Genomic DNA, 23,255 nt, shown 5'->3' on the forward strand with positions numbered 1-23,255 from the left:
ACACAGACACACACATACAACCAGCCTCTGTGAGAAAGAGGAAACTGAAGTAACACACAGCGAGTGATTATGACACCGCAGTCTTTCAAAGGCACACCGAGCTATTCAGAGTAGGTGTACAGTGAGGATAGACGAAACACAAAGCACCCACTCAAACACAAAGTCTATGACTCAGAGCTGCAAAGGACGTCTTTACAACAGCGCAGGAGGGAACAATGAAGAGCACTGAACAGCGAACAGATGACCATCAGACCTAAAAATACATCCCCAATTCCAGCCGGGACGCCGCGTTAAATACTAATAAAAGTCAGAAAGTCCTAAACTTTGATTTGATTCACAACAGAAAACATGTTCAATGTTTAACTTAAAACCAACCATGTGACAGTGAGGTCATTATGAATGTGATGACAGCAACAAAGGTGGACGGGGCCACGCTTCTCGCTGTGCAGCATCCTGCCTTCTTTTAACTACAGGCTGTGAACTGGACGTTTGAGAGGGGACTGGTCCCGACGGGTCAGACTATTTAACATCAGCTAAACGTGAAAAGGTTCCAACCTGAGCCTGGCTTTTTTGGTTTGTTTTTCCACAATAACTCCAGCACATTGGATAAAGCTTGCTGTGGTTTTACCTTGAAAGTGGGAATATTTCGGGCCCACGCGGTACTTCAGGTACTCGTCACCATGTAGCACAGGTGGCTGCTCAAAACAAGCTACAACCTAACATCTACACGTTGATGCCAGGTTCATCTTCATAATCAGTGTCATCATTTAACATGTAGATTATTTAGTCTATTCACACACACAGCAACCCAGATTATCCACTAGTTGCACACCACGCTCAGCGACTCACTGACACTTTCTAACCAAGCTGGAAGCACAGCTGTCATCTTTATTTCTGTTGACCTGACAACTACAGCCCCCGTTGCCGTGGGAATTGTGTTCCCAGTCCACAGGATCACTAGTAAACCACTGGCAAGGTTATACACACAGACACATATGCACATTTGCACACAAACAATCCTGCTGTGAGTGCCAGCGTGAGCAGGAAATAACAGTGCAGAGACTTACAGCCTGTGTGTGTGTTGCCTCTGAGCATGTTTCAGGCATATCTGCCCTGCCAAGGTCTCTGAAGCACAGAAGGCAATAGCTCCACCTACTGGTCATTAACAGATGTTACACCAACAAAGTGCAACTCTCTCTTAAGGTCTTGTCGCTCTTTCAGCCTTACCTCCTGGTGAACAGCTTGAATCCAGTGAAGGACTTGGAGCAGCCACTGTGGATCTCCTCTTCCTCCACACAGAAAAGAGGCAACAAGGCTGGACCGGGGGCAAAGGAAGAAGGCAAAGAGGAACTGGATGAGGATGCAGAGTTGCAGTCTCCATCATCTACGTTAACATTTTGTAAGCACGTTCCTTCCCCTTCTGCGTTTGTGTCCACACTGGTTTCTTCAAGCTCACCACTGCAGGCCTCCGGGTCAGTGTCGTGCTCCAGATCTGTACCTGCTCCCGGTTCCGAATCCATGAGAGAGTCTGTTCAGGTCCTGTGATCTCACATTGTGTTAGAACGACCTGCAACGCTCCTGGATTTCTGGGTAGTCTTTGAAAAGCATGACGTTAAAGACGAGTCCACTTATGACGTCAGTCCAGCTCCTGTGTTACAAAGGAACTCCCACAGGACCACTTTAATTATTCCTCCTGCCTGCAAGTCCTTTACACTCTACCTCTCAATGACACCAGCTTCACTCAACTTATACAGATGTGAGATATGACCTGAAATCACGAGACAGAGAGTGAGTGTACATTGTGTCCACAGAGATATCATTAAAGGACCACACCAGCAATCACAACATGTCAGTAACTGAAGTGTGTCCTTACACAAGACACTACATGGTTCTCCTGCAGTTACTTAAGAACACTACTCTAAGTACTAAAGCACAGCTCAACTAAACGTATTGTGCCTCAGTTACAGTGACCCATACACTAAAAGAGTTCTAGCAGTAATGACAAAAGTTACCTGTTACTAGAGTGTCTAAAGAATTGTGATGTAACAAACACAACTCTAGTAAAGCCTTAAAGTGCAGTTCAACTACTGTTAGCCTGAATAATAATCAACACTTACGAGCTGGTCAAGGACTTCAAACATGGCTACCCAGCAGAAGCTACAAAGTCAATAATCCACAAGCCAAAGGTCGTTCACAAGAGAGACAAGGTGTGTGTGTGAGTCTACAGACGGATTAGTGCGTCTTGAGGGAGAGTTAATCCTTCCCAGCCGTCCACATGTACGCCTGCAGTAAGCAGCAGCAGCTCACAGCCACTCACTCTGCATCTCACCCTCCACACTTCTTCCTCTGACAAAGTTTACACTCAGTCTTCTTCGCCTCCTCCTTTTGGATTCGTGTTGAGTTTAATGACACTTCATGTAACGTGGATACTGACGCGCGTGCGCAAACACTATAACTACTGTAGCGAACTGCTGCACGCGCAGTTTGGTAAATACACACTGATCCTGTGTAGTACTACTCGGCCGGCTAAACCCAGGAAGTGGATAATGAAAACAATCAGGGCCTCGGCGCGAGTTGCCTTGTCACGTGCCTGACTGAATGTCTGCAAATGAATTAATGCTGCTGTTCACTATACAAACGTTTTATACACACAAGAAAGAAAGAAAGAAAGAAAGAAAGAAAGAAAGAAAGAAAGAAAGAAAGAAAGAAAGAGTAAAAAGTTTGCTGGTGAGAGATTTTTCAAATTGACTGTTCTCTGCTGCACTTCGCTCTCTCTGCAGGTCATTACTATAAACCAGGTTGCGCACGCAGCCTGCTGTGAGTCTACCTTGAACATTTGCGTTGGCTCTATACTTCAGCGTCACTGAAACACATTCACGCACAGACTTTGGCGACACTGATCAGCCGTTGTCTCTGCCCTGCTGTAAATGCCCACATGAGGGTGCTGTGTAACGGACAGCCACTCGGTCCGTGACAGGATTTTACTTTCTGCTATATTTGTTTTAGATTAGTTTCTTTAACCCGGGATTACCAGACAGTCGTTAGTGTGGTTTCAGCAGTGCTCGGATGTTGCAACACTAATACAAGCTACACCATCACCGAAGAGGCCGTGACTCCTGCTTCCGTTTTGTAGGGTTACACTTTCTAACATCAGCTCATTGACAGGTTTAATACGCGGGAAAAATCTCAATTTTTCAGATTTCACTGTCTCGTCGGGGCGTTTTCACGCCGGTAGTGGGTTTACTGTGGTCTGAATCCGTTCTTGATTTTGTAAACTTGTACCGTTTTCCGTGGTTTTCGTTTCTTTTCACAGACAACATTTCAAGCAAACAAAAAGGCGTGTCTACAAACCACGTGAGAATATTCAGTCCGCTCATTGGCCAGAAGTATCTGGGGCGGGAGCCACAAAGGTAAATACAGGAAGAAGGTGCTGTGTTCTGGTTCTGGACGCGGGCAGTTAACGTTCATTTCACGGTGTGTTGCTAGCTTGTACAGAGCTTTGCACCTTCCCACATCGAGACGGAAGACCGCACGTCACTACGGGCCGTTTAGCTCTCACGTGGTGGTTGGTTAGGATCACGTGCACACCATAAACTCACCGCTCGATCGATGTGGAAACGAACACAGCTTTAAGGCATCCGATCAGAAATGCCGTTCACATTTTTTAATAAGCAAATATTAATACCTCACTTATCACATGTCCACTGCCTCTTACACAGCACGTGCACCTTGATGTCTGCCTCAAACAAAGTGAGACAGAGTCAGAATTAGTGAGTGAGCGCAGAATTAAATGTGGAGAAGAATTACTGTGAAAAGCAGACATATTCGCAGCTTTTGCCCAACCCTGAACTCTGAGGAAACTCGGAGTTTTGAGAACAGCTGATCATTTAGAGCAGCGGTCCCCAACCCCCGGGCCTCGGACCGGTACCGGTGCGTGAGTCGTTTGGTACCGGGCCGCGAGAGTTGAGGCTCAGGTGTGAAATGTCTGGTTTTCAGCGTTATTTTGTTATCATTTTTATCGTTTACTCGGTTTTCCTGGGTCTTTTCACGTGTGTTATGAATAAATTTTCTTTTTTCGGTACCGGTACTAGTTTTATTTTGTTGTATTTATCCGCGACACCTTAAAGGCCGGTCCGTGAAAATATTGTCGGGCATAAACCGGTCCGTGGTGCAAAAAAGGTTGGAGACCGCTGATTTAGAGTCCACACCAGACCAGGATTGTTCTGTGCAAACATTTTGCAATGAATCTTAAATTTCATTTTGTGATACTTTTTACAAGAACTGGTCTGCATGCAACAAGCGGAGGACGTGTGAATTAGCATCCAGGCAGCATTCACACTGCTTGTGTATACACACACATATTGATATATTATATATATAGATACACACACACCTGCTCTTCTCCTTTCTATTTCACTGTTCTCTCGTCCTTCGCCCACTCCATATTTCCATGACAAATAAAAAGCCACTCAGCAGCATGACACACAATTCAGAGAAATCCTTTTAACTTCCAAACACCCACAGCTGACCCATTTTCTGTGTTTCTATGTAAAGAAGGGCTCAGGTTCTGAATCGTAACCATAACCCTATACAGCCCGATCATCTCATTTCTTCTCTACAGATGATATTTACGGAGTCAGAGGGACACTGACAACTGATAACACAGTGGAAAAGTGGAAGTGTTGTGTTCACAGTTCATTTGTTCCGTTTGTTCATAAACACACACAGTCCAGAGTAATCGATCACTGGGACATGCTCAGTCCTGACTCTTCTGCTTATACTATTATAAGCAAATGTTTCACTTATGTGTCAACGTATGTTTCAGTTACAGTAATACGTGTGCAGCAACATGGGTTTTCAATTAGGACAACATGGTGCAGTGGTTAGCACTGTGCCCTCACAGGAAGAAGGTTCCTGGTTTAACTCTCCTCAAGCACAGGTTTCCTCTGGGTACTCCAGCTTCTTTCCACAGACCAAATACATTAGGTGCATAGAATACGGTGCTATATGAAAATGAAGACTGTCTATGTAAGATCAGAGAAGCACTCTGTAAATGCCGCTTTGCTGCAGCAGTGAAGGCAGAGCCAGCTGATCCTGGTTCTGTTTACAGATTTGAAAATTCTGCACTGGTCTGAAGACTTCGACCACCAGTGTGTGGATGTGTGTGTGGATGTGTGTGTGGATGTGTGTGTGGATGTGTGTGTGAATGTGTGGATGACCGAATGTAGTAAAGCGCTTTGGGGTCCTTAGGGACTGAGTAAAGCGCTATACAAATGCAGGCCATTTACCATTTCGACAACAGTGAATGTTGTCACTAGTTGTTATTATTGCCATTAAAATGAGTGTCTAATATTGTAGGCTATTTATCTTACAGTGTGAAGCTCCGTGAGTGGCAGCTGTTGTGAACTGGAGCATGTATTTGGTCTGTGGAAGGAAGCTGTGAGTGTTTGGAAGCAGCATGTCTTTATCCTGTCTTCCTTCTCTCTCCCTGACCAATCACAGCATATGGCCCCGCCCCTCCCTGAGCCTGGTTCTGTCTTCCTGTTAAAAGGGAGTTTTTCCTTCCCACTGTCACCAAAGTGCTTGCTCATAGGGGATTGTTGGGTTTTTCTCTCTGTGTATTATTGTAGGGTCGACCTTACAGTATAAAGCACACTGAGGAGACTGTTTTTCTGATTTGTCGCTGTATAAATAACATTGAATTGAAAACTGCTGCTGCATGCAGAGTGGACTGTGGACCCATCCCATTTAAAGGTCACACCCAGGACACTGGACCAGTCAAATGCCACAACTTTGATTCTCTTTAAGCCAACATGGTCACCATAACTACATATTTAAGGAAAAGCATTTCATTGTGAAGCTTGTTTGTTTTAACAAATTATATGCTGGGACATATTGCACTGGAGCAGGTAACTGATTACACAGTTAGAGGTTTGATCTGCAATAAAACTGTAAAGCTCTTTATACAAGACTGAGATATTTTCATTTTGCATGTAGCCACACTTCACTACACCTATGCACACCTTGCATACAGCTGTATTGTAATAACACGTGAGTTCCCAGAATTAGAGTTACACTAAGTATTCAGCGTGATGTGAGACGCTGACGAGTCACGAGTATAGATCTGCACCATCGTCCTGCTGACTGTCAGCTCCATGTCTTACTGTTGGTGTTGTCACAGAGCGACAGTGCTGAACAGACTTCATGGGGCCTGATCCACTGCTGATTATTCATCACAAAACAATCACATCATTGTTTGTCATACTTTTCTTACTTTCAGTCAGATGATAGAGTTTAGTTTTAAGTGATCTTCTGTCCATTGTGGGGGACAGTACTGATCAGAGACATTGATTGACCTACTTTCTGAATGAGGGCGTGCAGACTGATAGCTAATGCTAACTAGTCCTCTCCTTGTTGAATGTAGCAAAGTAATCATGACAGAAATGAGGAGGAATGGTAACAAAACTGTGATGAGTTATTGCTCTCTGCAAAAACATCCCATTCCAGTATAATGCAGCTGACCCATGACAGCATTTATTGTTGTCAGTCATCACAGCGTGTCCCAACAGCACAGACCTGTCAGATCAGCCCATGGCATGTATATCCATGGAATGAAAACCATCTGCTTCCTGGCTAATGCAGATAAAATATTTGAATGCATGCTTGCCAAGTGTTTGGCTCCGATGTCAGCTTGTTTGTATCACGTGTCCACAAAGTTTTAATAAATGCATGTGTCCTTACACATGAGCAAACTGATGTTAACTAGGCTTAATTTCAGTTGATAAGAGGCACATAAAACTATTTCCTTCACCGTAGAAAGAGAACTTCAGTCTGATAGGCCGCTTTTCACTTCCCAGTGTGTTCATCAGTGTGTAATTTATGACAGATACATGAAGAGCAACATTAGTGAAATCAGAGAAAGATATGATAACTACAGCACAACATTTTATGTGTTTATGTACATAAAAAAACACTTATGGATTATTCGCTCCCAGCAATCTTCAGCCAGGAGTGAAAGTCATGCTTGTGTTTTTCCTCCTTCATCTGCAAAGTTCTCACACAGTTTATCAAGCTTACAGATACTTGAGCCTCTGGCTACTGAGCAGGATTAGATCATATCTGCTACTCATGTGTGTTAGGGGACATACAGACTGAACAGAAAGGATATTTCAAAATGGGAAATGGTTATATCCTCTTTCTTGTTAAAGGCACATCCTTCATGTATGGACTGGAATGATTCTTATATAGTGCTTTTCTACTCTGAGCAAATTCATTCACACAAGCACGTTTTCTAGGTAAATGGTAAATGGCCTGCATTTGTATAGCGCTTTTCTAGTCCATAGGACCCCAAAGCGCTTCACACTACATTCAGTCATCCACCCATTCACACACACATTCACACACTGGTGACGGCAGCTACATTGTAGCCACAGCTGCCCTGGGGCGCACTGACAGAGGCGAGGCTGCCGGACACAGGCGCCACCGGGCCCTCTGACCACCACCAGTAGGCAAACACGGGGTTAGTATCTTGCCCAAGGATATTTGGCATGCAGCCAGGATGCAGCCTGGGATCGAACCACCGACCTTCTGATTAGTGGCTGACCACTAGGTTGTTAAGTGCTCAGTATCTAACATTTACACACATTCACACTTCGATGGATGCATCAGAGAGCAACATGGGGTTAGTATCTTACCCAAGGATATTTGGCATGCCAGGAATCAAACCACCAACCTTCCAGTTAGTAGCTGACCTGCTCTACCTCCTGAGCTGCAGCCATCCTGTAGCTGCTGTTTAGACTTTGGCAGTTCTAAGTTTTATTGGCTTTAATCCATCAAGTTCTGTTCTGTTTGTTTAAAAAACATGATGCCACTTAACTCAGGATGGACGCTCAGTCCTTACAGCTGCTGAATTCAAACTACAGGCTGGATCCGATGACACGCAGAGCTACAAATCAATAGAAAACAGCCAAGCATGAGCTGTGAGGTGTTCGGTGTTTGAAAGCCAAGTGCATCGTGCTGTTTATAGCATCAGCTGCACCTCTTCCCTGCCTGTAGGCAAACCGTAGTGGATTTAATCTGCAGTTTCAGTACCCATGAAACCAAAGCATCACAACAGTTGTATGTGATACTGGTCATTAAAATCAGCTGGATGAGCCTTCTTTGGAGCAGGAATGATAACAAACATCAGGAACAGTGTGAGTATCTACGGACTGCTGAAATACAGACACCAAGCTGCTGCCGGCTGCTCCGTCTTTAGAAGAAAAGCTGAAATTCTGTCAGAAGAATTCTTAGAGCTGACGTGTTGAGACAGAGACGGATGGATCAGGTGACAGGCCGTCATAATCTCCACTCAGTGATAAGGACTCCAGCTGGTGAAACCACCAGCCAAAGCCTAACCCACACTTTTGGAGTTATAGAAGTGTTCCTCTAAAATATCCATCTGTGGCTTCCTAGCTACACTCGAAAGCTGATTCGCTTCTCCTTGCACAGATCGAAGTGCTACACGATCAGGATTTAGGGAAATTTCCTTCCTGTCGATGCATGATTTTCAGCACTGATTTTCAGTCTGTGCAGAAATGAATGATCTGTTATTGGTTTTACAGCCTCATTTATGTCAGAACGATGAAAAATATTCAGTCAGTACCACAAAACCAGCTCTCTGTGGGGCAGCGCTGTGCTTGTCCACAGTTACTGTTTTGGTCTTTCATTTGCAGGTAGCACTTGCAGCACTCGCCTATCCCGTGTTGAACATCCGAATCAGGCAGTGACAGGTGCAGCTTACAGTGGATAAAATCACCAAGAACAAAAACGGTGCTATCAGAGTAGCTGGTGTTGACTACAGTGATGTGTCGGTCGCGAACGAAACGGCTCTTAGAGCCGACTCTTTCAAGTGAACGACGCGAGCCGACTCCTTATTGGGATCCGTGGGCGTTTTTTTCTCTCTCTCTCTCTCTCTCTCTCTCTCTCTCGCACTTTTTCCCGCTTCACTCCGCACGCCAGCCTTGTGCTTTGCGCTGGGCAGAGGGGGGAGGGGCGGTAGTTACACTCAGTAGCACAGGAACAGAGCGGGAGAGAGAGAGCAGGGACAACAACGTCACATTAGAAAGGTATAGTAATCACCCACAACTATTTTCAGTTGCAGATGATAAAGGATTCAGAAAGTTTATTCATGCAGGTCCATATGACAGAGAATATGCATGTTCTTTTAGTTTTCATATTTTCATTTATATTTAATTGTGTTGTGGTTTGTAGTGTTTTGTGTTGTTTCACTTTAAATTTGTTTAAAAGGAAAAAGCTGAAAATTTAATTAGTTAAAAGTTGAAATGTGTATAGTTGGTTTTTGTATTATATGATTTATTTATTACATTTTATGTGGAGTGAATAAATAAAAGTATATTTACAGTGGCGCCTAGAGACAAAGCACATACAAACTTCAAAACACGTACAACACACAACAGAAGTGCTCCAGGATGCTAGGGGGCAGTGTTGAGTTTTTGTTAACTCGTGGCTACACAAGCCAGCAAGTACCAACGACCGGATTTGGTGTGTGGTAGTAACAGGTAAATGAACTTTATTTAAATTATTTGAATATATATATGAGTGCCTGTGTATAAATACACAAACAATACACACATGCTTTCAATTGTGTAATTTAAGTGATCTTGTAGCTCTGTTTGGAAGTTCAGTTCATGCTAGAAATGTGTTTTGGAGTAGGGCTGGGTATCGTCACTGATTTCTAGAATCACGTCTCTAGAATCGATCCACGATTCGATTCGATTCGATTCAATTGAATTTGAATCTGGGAAATCATCAGTACATTTACATATTTTTGTATCTATAAAAAGGAAGCTGACACACGCAAGGCTTTATCAAAGGTGTGAGCATCACAGCAGAGGCCTTTGTGTCAAAGTAGCTGAAGATAAAACACAGAAAAACATGAAGGTTTTCCTGGCCTGGATTTTATAAAAATATTCTGCAGTACATCAAAAACGAAAGAAAACATTTAATCAAGTTATTAACATCACCTCTGAAGTTACAGCGGTTTTATTAGAGACACAGCGTTTTGCATTTTGCATAATTTTAAAAAGTTTCAATTTGTTCAGAAGCCTGTTGAACTGCAGAAATTAGGTTTTCTTTTCAGAAGTAAAAGGAAAAAAAAACATCGGCAACAGCCTGTAAATAACGGTAGTCTTGTGCGTAACAAACAAGCGAATAATGCAGAAAACAGATTTCAGGGATAGACGGGAAACTGTTCTTGAAGTACACAGAGAGAGAGAGAGCTGTGCATGAAGTGTGATTTCATCCTGGTGGAAGCAAAACAGCAAAAGTCAGAGAAAGTCCATGACGATGTTTATGTGAAGCGTAGTTTGGATCTTCTTTTGCTGCTGGTTCGGTCAATACTGTTTGAAGGTAGATCAAACTAACAGCTTTAGAATCAGCGCAAAAAGGGCGTGAACACAAAGCGCGGACCTGCCGAAACATCAGAATCAGCGAGCTGTCGGCTTTCAGCCCCGACCGTGTCCGTGCCGTCGGTGAGAAAGTCACATCTCAGTGATTCTGATCTGCAGGTCGCGCTGTGTGTTTACGTCTTTGTACAGAAGCCTGTACTTGCTCTCATTTACTGTTTTAAATGTTTGGTGGTTGTCAAAATTTTGTGACGTTTCACCTGAGATTCTGGCAAAATACATTTATATTAAACATCGATTCAGGCCCTACTTTGGAGTTTGTACGTGCTTTGTCTCTAGGGGCCACCGCATATATTTATATATAAACATATATAAATAAAACCACTTTTTTTACATTAGTAATTCCTTTTGTGTATAATTTTATATTGTTGTTAATAATAAATTAATTAAAGCAACAAAACAACCTGAAGAGCCGGTTCTCTAAAAAGAGCCAGAAATCCTATCACTACTGCAACGAGTTATTTGGTTTGCAGCTGTTGCTTCATTACCAAACGGAGGGACACAAACTGCATAAAACAACATCTGCTTTTGCTTTGTGAACACAAAGCACATAAAACAGGAAACACGACACTGAGACAGACAAAAAGCTAAACTAAAGAGACAGGACTGACTGGGGAGACACAACTAAACAGAAGAACCAGCCAACCACAGGCAGACACAGGGAACAGACAGGGATTACAAAAGGGAACTAACAAACCTATAATGAACCAAAGCTATGCAAGGGCATTAAACTCAAAGGCACAAAGGAACAAATGACCAAAGCACTATGAGCTCACTATACAGCTAGTCATAAAGCCTCTCTAAAAACTAAAGCAAATCATGAATTGCCAAAAGACCCCGGGGCCAAGGCCGAGGGAAATCCTGACGTTAGCACGGGACAGAAAGCTCACTCTTCAAACACAAACATGAGCTCCTCTCGCACGTTGACAGGAGAGAGTTTTACATTGATCGTGCCAATTTAATCAATTGTGTCAAAGGTCACCAACCAGGAAGCTCTTCTGTCGCCACAGTTACCCGCTGACCATCTATGGCTCACATCACCTGTATATGCTGCTGGTTTGGTGTTTTGAAGCGTTTTTAGCCACTTGGCCCCATGTTAGCACATCGCACGTCATTTGCTTACAGTTAGAATTAAGCACCTTGAGGTGACTCTTGTTGTGAGTTGGTGCTATATACAGAAAATTGAACTGAAATTGATTGCAACACAAATATAACACAGCTTTGACGTGAGGTAAGATGAACCACTGGCTGAGTTTTCCCCCAAGCTTCCACCTGCCTTTGCCCTTCAGTCTCCGTTTAACAGCATATCCTTTATGTAGCTGCCAGTTCTCAAAACACCTGATCTAACTTAATCTGAACTAAGATTACTTACTCTGCCACTCTTCTCTGCTTATAGGTAGTGCCAGAGCTATAATAAATAAGGAGGCCACAGATCTCTAGTCACCATGCTAGAGCTGGTGCCTTATGGATTATTATTGCACGCTTACAAAGAAGAGTTTTTGTTTTATGCAGCCAATGACGCGAGACGAGAGAGGAGTGGCTGTTTTCTGCAACTGCTTCAGCAGGTTCAGCTGATGCACCAATGCGTGCCGCTCACAAACATCAGCGTGAACATCAGTATGCTGCCACACCGTTGTATGCCAGTGATGACGAGAAGATTTACGAACTAAAGGCGTAGCTGCAGCTACTGGCTGGAACAATAAAAACTGACCAGACTAAGGCAAAAAAATAGTCCCAGAGCAACGTTCCCTCTAAGCTGCGCTGTGCACAATTGTGCACTGCTGGCACGTCTCTGCGCACAGAAAATCTGCGTTGCGCACAAAACAAATCTAACCTGAATTGAAATTAAAATTAAAACTTCAACAATCCTGTTCTGCAGTGTGAGTCAGTGACTGGCTGCTCCCGTATGAGATTAGAACGATGCCACCTTATCCCACAGTCCAGCCAATGATGCGATTCACATTCGTATATACGCAGCTGATCAACGTCGCTGACAGGCTATGACAGCGTCCTTATGTGCGACACCGGTGTTTTAGCAAAGCGGCTGATGTGGAGTGAAGCCACGTTAATGACAACGTGTACAACCATTGGAGACGTGAGCAGGACAGACAAACAACTGACGGACAAAGTGTGGACTTTATACCAGTTTTTAAATTGTGTTGATCGGCCACGTAAAACCAGAGTTATGATAAAATATCTGCAATGTTTGGTTTTCTTCCTGAATACTGTCGTTGTTTATATTTACTGCAGGAAGAAACGGTAAAAACGGCGTTTTATAAGGAAAACGCTCGAAAGCCTGTGAGCAAAAACAAAACTCCCAGCCTTTCCTATTGGTGGAAAAATGTACCATGTGGACCAATCAAAGAATGATATGGCAACATGGCCTTTAGTTGTTTAGGACGGGGGAAGTTTTAGGAGTGACGGCGTGTTTGAGATGTGAGAGATTTGAGACGTTTAGCGCAAATCTTGTGTAGTTAGTGTGTAGTTAGCGTGTAGTGAGCGTGTAGTTAGTGTGTAGTTAGCGTGTAGTGAGCGTGTAGTTAGCGTGTAGTGAGCGTGTAGTGAGCGTGTAGTGAGCGTGTAGTTAGCGTGTAGTTAGCGTGTAGTTAGCGTGTAGTTAGCGTGTAGTGAGCGTGTAGTGAGCGTGTAGTTAGCGTGTAGTTAGCGTGTAGTTAGTGTGTAGTGAGCGTGTAGTGAGCGTGTAGTTAGCGTGTAGTTAGTGTGTAGTGAGCGTGTAGTGAGCGTGTAGTTAGCGTGTAGTTAGCGTGTAGTTAGTGTGTAGTGAGCGTGTAGTGAGCGTGTAGTGAGCGTGTAGTTAGTGTGTAGTGAGCGTGTAGTGAGCGTGTAGTTAGCGTGTAGTTAGTGTGTAGTGAGCGTGTAGTGAGCGTGTAGTGAGCGTGTAGTTAGCGTGTAGTGAGTGTGTAGTTAGTGTGTAGTTAGCGTGTAGTTAGCGTGTAGTGAGCGTGTAGTGAGCGTGTAGTTAGTGTGTAGTTAGCGTGTAGTTAGCGTGTAGTGAGCGTGTAGTTAGTGTGTAGTTAGCGTGTAGTTAGCGTGTAGTGAGCGTGTAGTGAGCGTGTAGTTAGTGTGTAGTTAGCGTGTAGTTAGCGTGTAGTGAGCGTGTAGTTAGTGTGTAGTTAGCGTGTAGTTAGCGTGTAGTTAGTGTGTGTAGTCAGTGTGTAGTTAATGCGTAGTGAGTGTGTAGTGTAGTCAGTAGTGTTGTTGTGTGTCAGAACAATGAGGCGCCTGCTGAGTGTTACAGGTGTTACAGCAGTGATACATCTGCTGCTGTCAGGCCTGCAGGTATCAGGCTGTTGTTCTCCTTCATCTCATAGTGGACACAAATTATTTTTGGAGCGACACAAATAATTTGTGTGGCATCAGATTTGATGCAGAACAGCTGATTGTTCTGTAAATAGTTTGAAATGTTTGTTTAAAAAACACCTTGGCTGAATTTTTAGGTAAACAGTTGCAAAAAACTTTGTTGTTTGCAAAACTCAGTTACTTTTTTGAAGAAGTAACTAAATAATTAATTACCCAACATTGGTCATTATTTACTGTATTTGCAGACAGAGTTACAGACTCTCTCCCAGACCACAGACTCATCATACAGTCAGAGCTTTATTAAAAAATAAAGAAAGTTGTGTTTTCAAAATTGGAGTTGAAGTTATTTTTACTTCCAATAGTGTTAACATGCTGCAGGTCAGGAACAAGATTTTTTAAATATTCATTGTAAGTGGGCTAAAGCAGTTAATTAAAAGTCGTCTAACATAAATGTAAATGCTGTAATTGGATTATTTTAATAAACATGTGACTTGGATGGATTTGATGCTGGCGTGACCACAGTGCACACGCCTGCTGCTGCTCACAGTGGTCCAAACTCAGGGAGTTTGTGTGTTCGCTCAGACACATGAAACATTAGAGGGAACATTGTCCCAGAGTACACTCTGCTCATTCAGTCAGTCCCATTTCCTGAACTTTAACTATTTTCTCCGTCTGTTTTTAACAACTTTTTTTTGTTGTTCTGACTTGGACGAACCAACCAGATTTCCTTCATCAGCTCAGTATTCTTCTCCACCTGCCTGGAATAGCCTCCGCTCCATGTTTGTAGCTAACAGAGTGAGCCACAGCTCAGTTTGTCTTCTCTGTCTCTGAAATCTTCTGTTGGATCGTCCCTTCTCCTCCAGGCTCGCACACCCACCAGCTTCTGTTCAGATTGTAAACAGAGCTCTACAGCATATCAAAGATAACAACTGTGCTATATTAGGCCACTGATACACACATTCAAAAATAACTTACAGGGAACGGGAATTTGCATTCACGTTCCCTGTTCTGTGGAAATGCTGCTCCAGCTTTAGCATGAGCCCTTCTGTTCCCCCTTCAGTAAACACTGGGCTGAATTTCACTGGAAGGAATCACGATGCTGGTCTTCTTTTGTCGTTTGTCCACGCACGGCTGTTTGTCCTTTATGAACACAGCCCCAGGTTATTAGCTTGTGTAAGAAGAAAGCATTTCGCATAATGGTGCTACAAAAGAGCTACAGCACCGACAAAAAAGGGGGGGTGGCAGGAGCATGAGTGTCCTAATTAAAATCCATAATTATATTTACTTTCTTGTGTACAGAAAAGCAATATTTCCTCCTGAAGGTTTCACAAGATAAGGACATAAAACACGTGTGACTAGCTAGTCAGACGCACAGCACGAGTGAGCTGTCAAGCTGGACGCCGTCAGCAGAGCTGTGGAGGTGGCACCAATCTGCCCGTCTTTGTCTGTTTCACCATCGAGCCTTTAAACAGAATAAGTTCATCTAATTACAGAACAGACGCAGTTTATTCCAGTTACTATTACTATCATCATCACAAGGGAAGCAGCGTCTAATGTCTGATTGTTATCAGCCTCTGCTCCATATGTGCAGGCCTTTCCTTCCAGCTGCTTCTGTATGTTTGCAGCTGCGTGGAGTGCACGGGCCTGTTGTCACTGACTGCCATTGTCAGCGTGTGGTTAGAAATACAAACACGACAGCAAGCCTGTTTTATGCAAACACAGACACACACATCTGACATGTTCCTGACTGTTGTAACAGTTTTTGTCATCATGCAAAACACAGCGCCAAGGTTTTGTTCTTCTCTGCAATTTTTACACCCTGCAAAACCATTTGATTATAAGAAATGCAAATAATTAAAATGTCTACATGTAACATAATTGCATCAGGCTATTCAACATGAAGCTACAGGCTACGTGCTCGGCTGAGGCTTCGTATGATGCAGCAGCACTACTGTAATAGCTGTGAGGCACCGAGCATGAACAGTGTCTCTGCTGCCACACAGACACTAAAAACAACAACATAACAACAGACGCTTTGGACAAACACATTTTAATCAATAGCACCAAAAATGAAACGCGCTGCCTCGAGCTCGAATCGCTGAAGCCTTTCAGGAGCTGCAGCTGCAAACTGTATCCGATCGTTCTTGCTTCATGTGGACTTCATTCATGTCACACACTTGTGTTGATGCTAATGGAATTCCGGCTGACCTCGAATCTTATGTAGATTATCTCACAGCATGAAATATACACGCAGCAACACACACTTTTGTAGGCAACAGCTACAGATGATCCTTACATAACTCGTCTGAGTCAGGAGAGCTGAAAGCCAGGCAGCCCGCCCCACACACACAATCCCATGTGGATTACAGACCATACTAAATTATGCTGAGATTATGCCTCATGGTGGCAGTGACATAAGAAACTAGTTGATGAACAGTTCCACTGAGAACGTCAGTGCAGGGATGGAGAACATCAAAGCTTTTCTCTGAAGTGTTCCACCTGAACACTTCAGAGAAAGTGCTGAGGACCTCAGGCAGATTCAACAGGGAACACAAGGAAATCTGAAGGAAGACAGGTGGGTGTTTGTCATGATTTAGTTCAGTTTATCAATCGCCTCTAACATGAGAGACCAGCACAGCTGGAGGAAATGTTTCAGGCGTAATACTGCCTGCAGATGATGTTTGTGCAGTACAGCTAACACATCTGGTAAAGGTTTCACATCCCATGTGAGCTAACAATGCTCTACCATCTATTAATAGCAGGAGTAAAGTGCAGCACAGCATCATACATCCAACCACACATGCAGGTGAAGCCAGAACAGAAGCTACATCCACAGCCACAGCTTCAGTCAGCACACGCAGCTGCAGCTGCGCTCAAAGCCACTCCATATGCATGTCCCACTTCTTTCTTTTGAAAAGAGTAAGAAGCACATCACTCATCGGGTACATCTCGAGTCCCACAAGACAAACAAAAACCTTCGTACTAAACAGACAATCAGTGTAAGTAAGAAGAGAGGGGAGAAAAAAGAATCAGGAGAAACAGGCTAAAAACTGTCCAATAAAGTCCCTGCAAGTACTTTAATCATTGCTATTTGCAGTCCTGCTCAAAATACATCAACAGCAAGTCCGTCAGTAGCTGAAGGAAGTTGGAGAGCATTCATATCTGACAGCAGAGCTCGTGAGGAAAACAGACGCCTGCCCACCGCCTCAGATCGTCGCTCCGTATTAGCTTTGGTTCACCGGCAACAGGCCGAGAATCATATCAGGAAAATTAGGTCAGACATGTCTGCAGTCACCTTTTCACGCGTGTAGCTCACAGCATGCCCCGCTATTTATTATCAGGCTGTAGTGATGCAGAGAGCATGAAGGAGGCAGCACACGTGACTTCACTGTGCTTTATCATGACACTGATGTAAAAGTACTTTCACTTCCTGTATCTGAAGATCTGACTTTGTTCTCCTCACCCAGACCTGCTCAGTGCATCTCGGGCACGTGGAGCGCTTGCTGTTTATCCTCCCTGAGTACAAGCGGCATGTGTCGGCGAGGCCTGATCGGGAGGTGGAAAAACTAAAACACAACCTGACACCAGTGAAACACTGGACACCAGCGCAGCGTTTAATAGAAGTGCACGTTTTTAGCTGCAGTAGTGACAGGAGAGCTGGAGACGAGGACCAATAATCAGATTAAAGACAAACAGATCGTAACTGCAGTTTCTAAGGCAACAGACTCATTTCTTTCTTTCATTGATGAGAAAACAAAAAGGACAATCCAGTTTACAGTGCCAGCCCAGTGTGGTGCCGTTTCTGTAAACACAGAAGGATCAGATGGTAAAATGGATTTTAGATTACAAGCTTCACTTATTACTTTGCTCCTGTTGCTCCTTTTCAGGAGACCAATCACATTAGCTGTGTTAGAGGGCGTCACCCTGGTAACCCAGGAAATGGATTCGAACATTGATCCTAAACACAGCGAGTTAAACTAATGGAGCCCTTACGGTCACCTTTCTCTGGCTGTGAACAGGCTGAGTGACTGAATGAGGCACACATACATGCACAGCAGTCACCTGCAGCAGCGCTCTCCAGACCAATCAACTCGTCAGTTTCACTGCTTCTCTTTCTGATTCCTCCAATTTTTCAAGCCAGTTTGTAAACACGCCTGTTATGTCTGTACATCGTCTTCTTTCAGCCTCCATAGTGTCCTCTTCTGTCACACCAGTCGGTGCATGCGCCAGTTTCGTATGCAGCAAAGTCGTGCACATGCTTTTATTGTCTTAATAGTTTCAGTTGGGAAATCTGTTGGAGGTGGTTGTAGCTCCGAGGCACAACAGGTCATCTGTTAATTGGAAGGTTGGTGGTTTCGTCTCGTTCAGCCATTCAGAGTGTGAATGTTGGAAAGCACAGAAAAGAGTGCGTCTATGAATGAGAACCAGTCCATGTACCTGATGATGGCTGCCATCACGTCTATACTGAGAACACACCAGGTCACATTCATGGTCATAATCATCAGGATTTGTGGTGAAAGTGCAAGGAAGAGAATCACTAAGCTCACCTCAGCCTCTTACTCAGTGTGCACTACCACTGATTACCTCGCACCTTACAGCATATATAACCTCATCTTAAGCTGGAACAGTGTGCGTGTCAGTGTCAGGTGACCACTTCACTGTGGGTAACAATTCACCTCCTGTTAAAGTGTAACTGTGCCTTTCCACAGCAAGTCCCAGCACGCAGACAACGTGGGGACTATCAGTGTTTCGTTGCCACGTTCACTCCTCCGGTCTGTTTGGAGACTTCCTACCTGTAAGACACCTGCTTCCTGAAGGTCAGCTGCACGAACTCTGCCTCCATCTGGGATACCGCCAGCTGCTGCTCAGCCCCCTTCAGCTCTTTCTGTTTGGGTACCTGAAATCAAAACACATCTGTTGTTTCCGATGAAAGCTTGCTGCCTCACACGGGCGCCGGCAGCCTGCAGCAGCGGCTCCTGTACGCGGTAAGCATGGAAGGAGAGCAGCACACACCTGAGAGACACCGGACTCCTGTGCGCTCCTGGAGTGTTCCAGCCCAGCAAGCACGTCCTCCTCCTCGGCCACGTCTTCCAGCTCGGGCCGCTCCGAGTCTCTCATCATCGCTGCGATCAGCGCGGCCTGCGTGCTTTTACCCGGATTAATGCTCCTGTCCTCGGCACGGTGTCGCTGATCCCGGTGCTGCTGCTGTGTTTATTTTGGTGCGCGTTTCCACGAAACTACAGTCCCATCCTCCACGCTGCGTGACACTCTAACCCGGCGCGGACCGTAACTGTCCTTGAGACGCACACGATAAAAGTTGCGTGCGGCAGGTGAGAGCTGTCCTCCTGTCCCCTCCCGCACCGTCCACTCACGCAACGTGTTGCCGGAAATCAGCTGTGAGCGCTCGCGTCCTCCCCCCACCCCTCCCACTCTCTCTCTCGCTCTCTATTGAATGACTTGTGTTGAGGGTAAGAAATAAAACACGTCTCGTGTTTTATTATATCATTGACGGTGGTCCTTGGTTTTACGCAGTTCTGGCATTTAGAACAGCGAGTGTGTGTGAAGAGTTTGCTTGGAGCTTAGAGGGAGGCTGCGAGTGTTTGATCGGAGCGCTGCCTGTTTCTGCGCAGCTTCTAATGTTAGTAAACGACTGGCCTTTCAGAGAGCACACACATGTTCACAAACTCAGGGGTTTCTGCGCACACGTCAGGTCTGGTCTGGAAAATGTCGGTATTTTATTGGTTCGGGACGTGGAAGTTTAAATGGCTCTAGAGCGCCACCTATACAGGCAGTACTGCAAGTGCATAATTTGACCTACATGAATTACACGCGTGTAACGACCAGTGTGTCCCAAACTTCACGTCCTTGACAGGAGTCCGACCTGGGAGACATGTATGCGCCAATATTACGTCACACATATGGCGCCAAGTAGGTTCTAATCGTCATCCAACCTCGTGGAATTTGACTTGTTGCAGAAAACAATAGAAAGTATTTTAAATACATTTCATTGAGTCAACACTGTCACTGATTTTTGATCATTTTTGAAATAATAAGATAAAATTGTGTTGCTCTTGAGTCTGTGTCTTAACTATGTGTTAGCTCTACAAATGACTATTCTTGGTGTTACAGTGTTTCTCACACTGAAGCATTTTTCTCACGCATCAACTGTGATGCTTATTACCGTGAAACATGCTCATTTTAAAAGTGAGACTGAGCAATAATATGAGACAGTTTGGTATCAACCGCAGAAACTAAAGGTAGCTTAACATTCTCGGTCCTATCTGTTGGAAGACTTGAGCAAGCATGTGAAATAGCACAGATGTAAAGTTAGGGTTAAATGTCCCCAGGTTAGACATAATTTTGTCTAAAATACAGGAATGTTTATATATATATAGTTACATAGTTATTTATACTTATTAGAACTATATTGTTATATTTTGTAACTTTGAGATACATTGTGTTATTTCATTTAGTTTAGTGACAGGAAGATGGCGACACGTCCGTCTGCTAGCTTTGCTTTGGCTTGGCTGGTCTTATCCTTTTCTATTTTATCCCAAAATGCCCTCGCTCTGCGAGTGTACAATCACCAGTTACTCTTAGAAATCAAAGCATCGTATGACCTGGCTCTTAAACAAACAGAGACAGGAGATGATTATGGGCCTCCTCCACCACTTTTTTATGTATAACCCTGTATTCAGATTTATCTGTGCCAACACTCCTACACCACTTCCTGGAAGAAGCGCCGAGGAAAGCGGGCTGGTACACTCATCAAAGTCCGAGCTCTTCTCCGTGCTTCTCGTGGAGCTACTGGACCAGCAGAGTGCATCTTTAGATGGATCCTGCCTGTTGTCCCTGGAGCTCCCACGACACTTGATCCGCGCTCTCAGCATTCTATTTCCCTAAGCGGCCTCGGACCCGTGGATGCGGCGTGGACCACGGAAATCTTCACACACTTAACCAAGCTGGACCATCTGATGCTAGGATCTACACACTCCAAATGGCTCTGCTAAATGTAAGATCATTAGCAAACAAGACGTTTGTATTAAACGACTTCCTAAAGTCACAACAGCTGGACTTTCTGTTTCTGACAGAAACATGGCTTCAACCTGGTGAGTCTGAACTGGTTCTTCAGCCTCCCTCGGTCCTCTGGCGGGGGGGAGGCTTAGCCACCGCGTTCAACGCTCGATTTCATTGCCATCAAACATTACAGCACGACTCATTTTCTAGTTTTGAACTCCAGCTGTTTGAGTTACACCTGAACTCTGCTGTGCCTTTGCTGTGTGTCCTCATATACCGTCCTCCAGAGTTTAATAAGGATTTTATCAAAGAGTGTTCCGGTTTTATGGCTGGAATTGTTCTTACAGTTTTTCTCAAATGCTAAAACACAAAAGACAATCCTCTAAACCAAATGACCAGTTGTCTAAACACATCTAAATCTAGCCATCATTTACCAATATCATAAACACATGTCACATGAAGACACGAGTCACAGAACACAATCCTCCGTTGTCATAAATCTAAACACATCTTTCCTAAAACACAAGTTGCAAAAGAACTCTGCTCATATTCTCAAATGAAAGCTCATGTGATGCAACATGCTTGCCACAGTCAGCAAGATTTGAACACAATGAACACACCTGGCGTCATTCATTACACACAATGACTCAAAATTGAAGACACCTGTTGCTAATGCTGTGACCACATGTATAAAAGCAAGTTCAGAGTGCACAGTATGCTGAAGATGCCTGAACACCATGGATGAAGGCAGAGTCAGGGGAGGAGGAAGTCGATGCAGAGGAGGGAGAAGAGCTGGCCCTGGAAGAAGAGGAGCAGGCCAACATGAGAGAGGAGAAGGTCCAGGAGGGAGAGCAAGACAACCTCGCACCATCATTACGGACGAGATGCGAGCAGCAGTCATTGACCGTGTCATGACAAAGGCTGAAGCAGGACTGAGTCCGTCCAAACCTGAGTAGGGTCACTGTGGCCACTATCAGAGCATTCAGACAACACAACAGGTACTCGATCGCTTTCTTTGTCACAATACAGTTTTACAAACCTGTGAAAGTAGGCTATTGGTTTCAAATCAGACTGTATTGTAACACATGTGACAACACATGTTTCTTTAGAGCTGAAAGAAAGCCACAGAGGTGGGAGGGTTGCCATATTCACAGCGGCACAAGAAACCCTCATTGTGGATATGGTTCGTGGGAACAACCTCATCAGACTCCAGCAGATCAGAGACAAAGTCATTGCTGATAATGTCAACTTTGAGAACACTGACGATGTCAGCTTGGCCACAATAGACCGAGTTCTCCGGCGCCAAAAGACGCGGATGAAACAGGTTTATGGGGTTCCCTTTGAGCGCCACTCTGCGCGACACAAAGACCTGCGTTACAAGTAAGTATACATGTTCACAGTACAGTCAGTGGACATACTGTGTTGCTCAGTGGCCTACATTACTTCTGGACAATCCTGCGCTACCTGATTGACTGTTCTTCTGAACACCTGTGCACTTTCACATTGTCACAGAGGATATTACAGTTGGACGCGATGGCCAGACCTCATGAGTTCCTCTTCCTGGATGAGGCTGGCTTCAACCTGCAGAAACGAAGGCAAAGAGGCCGTAACGTCATTGGCCAAAGAGCCATCACTGAGGTCCCTGGCAAACAGGGAGGGGGGTAATATTACCCTTTGTGTGGCCATGGGTTCAGAGGGGCTTGTCCACCGGCATGCTGTCCTTGGGTCTTACAACACTCACAGTCTCCTCACCTTCCTAGAGGAGCTAAGACATCCTCCTGGACCGCCAACAACACCATCCTGGGCCCGCACATCACATTTATGTGATCATCTGGGACAATGTTGGCTTCCACAGAACAAGCCAAATCAGAGAGCGGTTCACCGCCAACAGTGACCACTTTTTAAACGTCTGTCTGACACTCTACTCCCCTTTCCTGAACCCTATAGAGGAGTTCTTCTCATCGTGGAGATGGAAGGTTTATGACAGACACAAGAGAGAACCTCCTCAGGGCAATGGAGCTGGCCTGTGCTGACATCCCAGCGGAGGCCTTCCAAGGATGGATTCGCCATTCCAGGGCGTTTTCCCGCGGTGCCTGGCAAGAGACAATATATCCTGCGATGTGGATGAGGTGATGTGGCCCGATGCAGCTCAGCGACATGATGCCGCACAGTGGTGTGAATGACGTAAATAAAAAAAACTTCACACCCTGATGTTTTCAGGAGTACTGCTGTGTGCAATAGATTCCTTTTTTGCATTGAGTTGTGTTACAGCAGTGTACGTACATGCAGGATTTTCTATAGATTTATACTCTTCATATGAAACTCACAAATCTAAACGCCTCTGCAGAGATCTATGGCGATCCGTTACTGTGTGGTTTCTAAAATATGCACTGGCAGTTATGAAACAAAGAACCGTCTCACAAACTGAGCATTGTGTTTTCAGTTGTTTTG

General features: G+C 44.5%; 1 protein-coding gene across 3 annotated transcripts in view; it reads right to left on the reverse strand.

Moving 5' to 3' along the window:
• LOC146642922 (diacylglycerol kinase zeta-like) overlaps positions 1-19,427 on the reverse strand; it is a 92,767-nt gene extending 73,340 nt beyond the window's left edge. The window contains exons 1-2 of one of the 3 annotated variants that reach the window (XM_085399123.1): positions 18,801-19,427; positions 18,581-18,684 (exon numbers count right to left, since the gene is read on the reverse strand). In XM_085399123.1, coding sequence (XP_085255249.1) covers positions 18,581-18,684; positions 18,801-18,908 — 212 coding nt within the window. In that variant the 5' untranslated portion in view covers positions 18,909-19,427. Of the gene's footprint in view, positions 1-1,227; positions 1,769-2,117; positions 2,553-18,580; positions 18,685-18,800 lie in introns of those variants that run through there. The other 2 variants (XM_085399122.1, XM_085399120.1) reach the window with 2 other exon arrangements.
• Between the last annotated feature and the right edge of the window lie 3,828 nt (positions 19,428-23,255).

Source organism: Rhamphochromis longiceps, linkage group LG23 (genome assembly GCF_057381845.1).
Source record: "Rhamphochromis longiceps isolate RC_006_pf linkage group LG23, R_longiceps_female_GT1.1, whole genome shotgun sequence".
Taxonomy (NCBI): Eukaryota; Metazoa; Chordata; class Actinopteri; order Cichliformes; family Cichlidae; genus Rhamphochromis; species Rhamphochromis longiceps.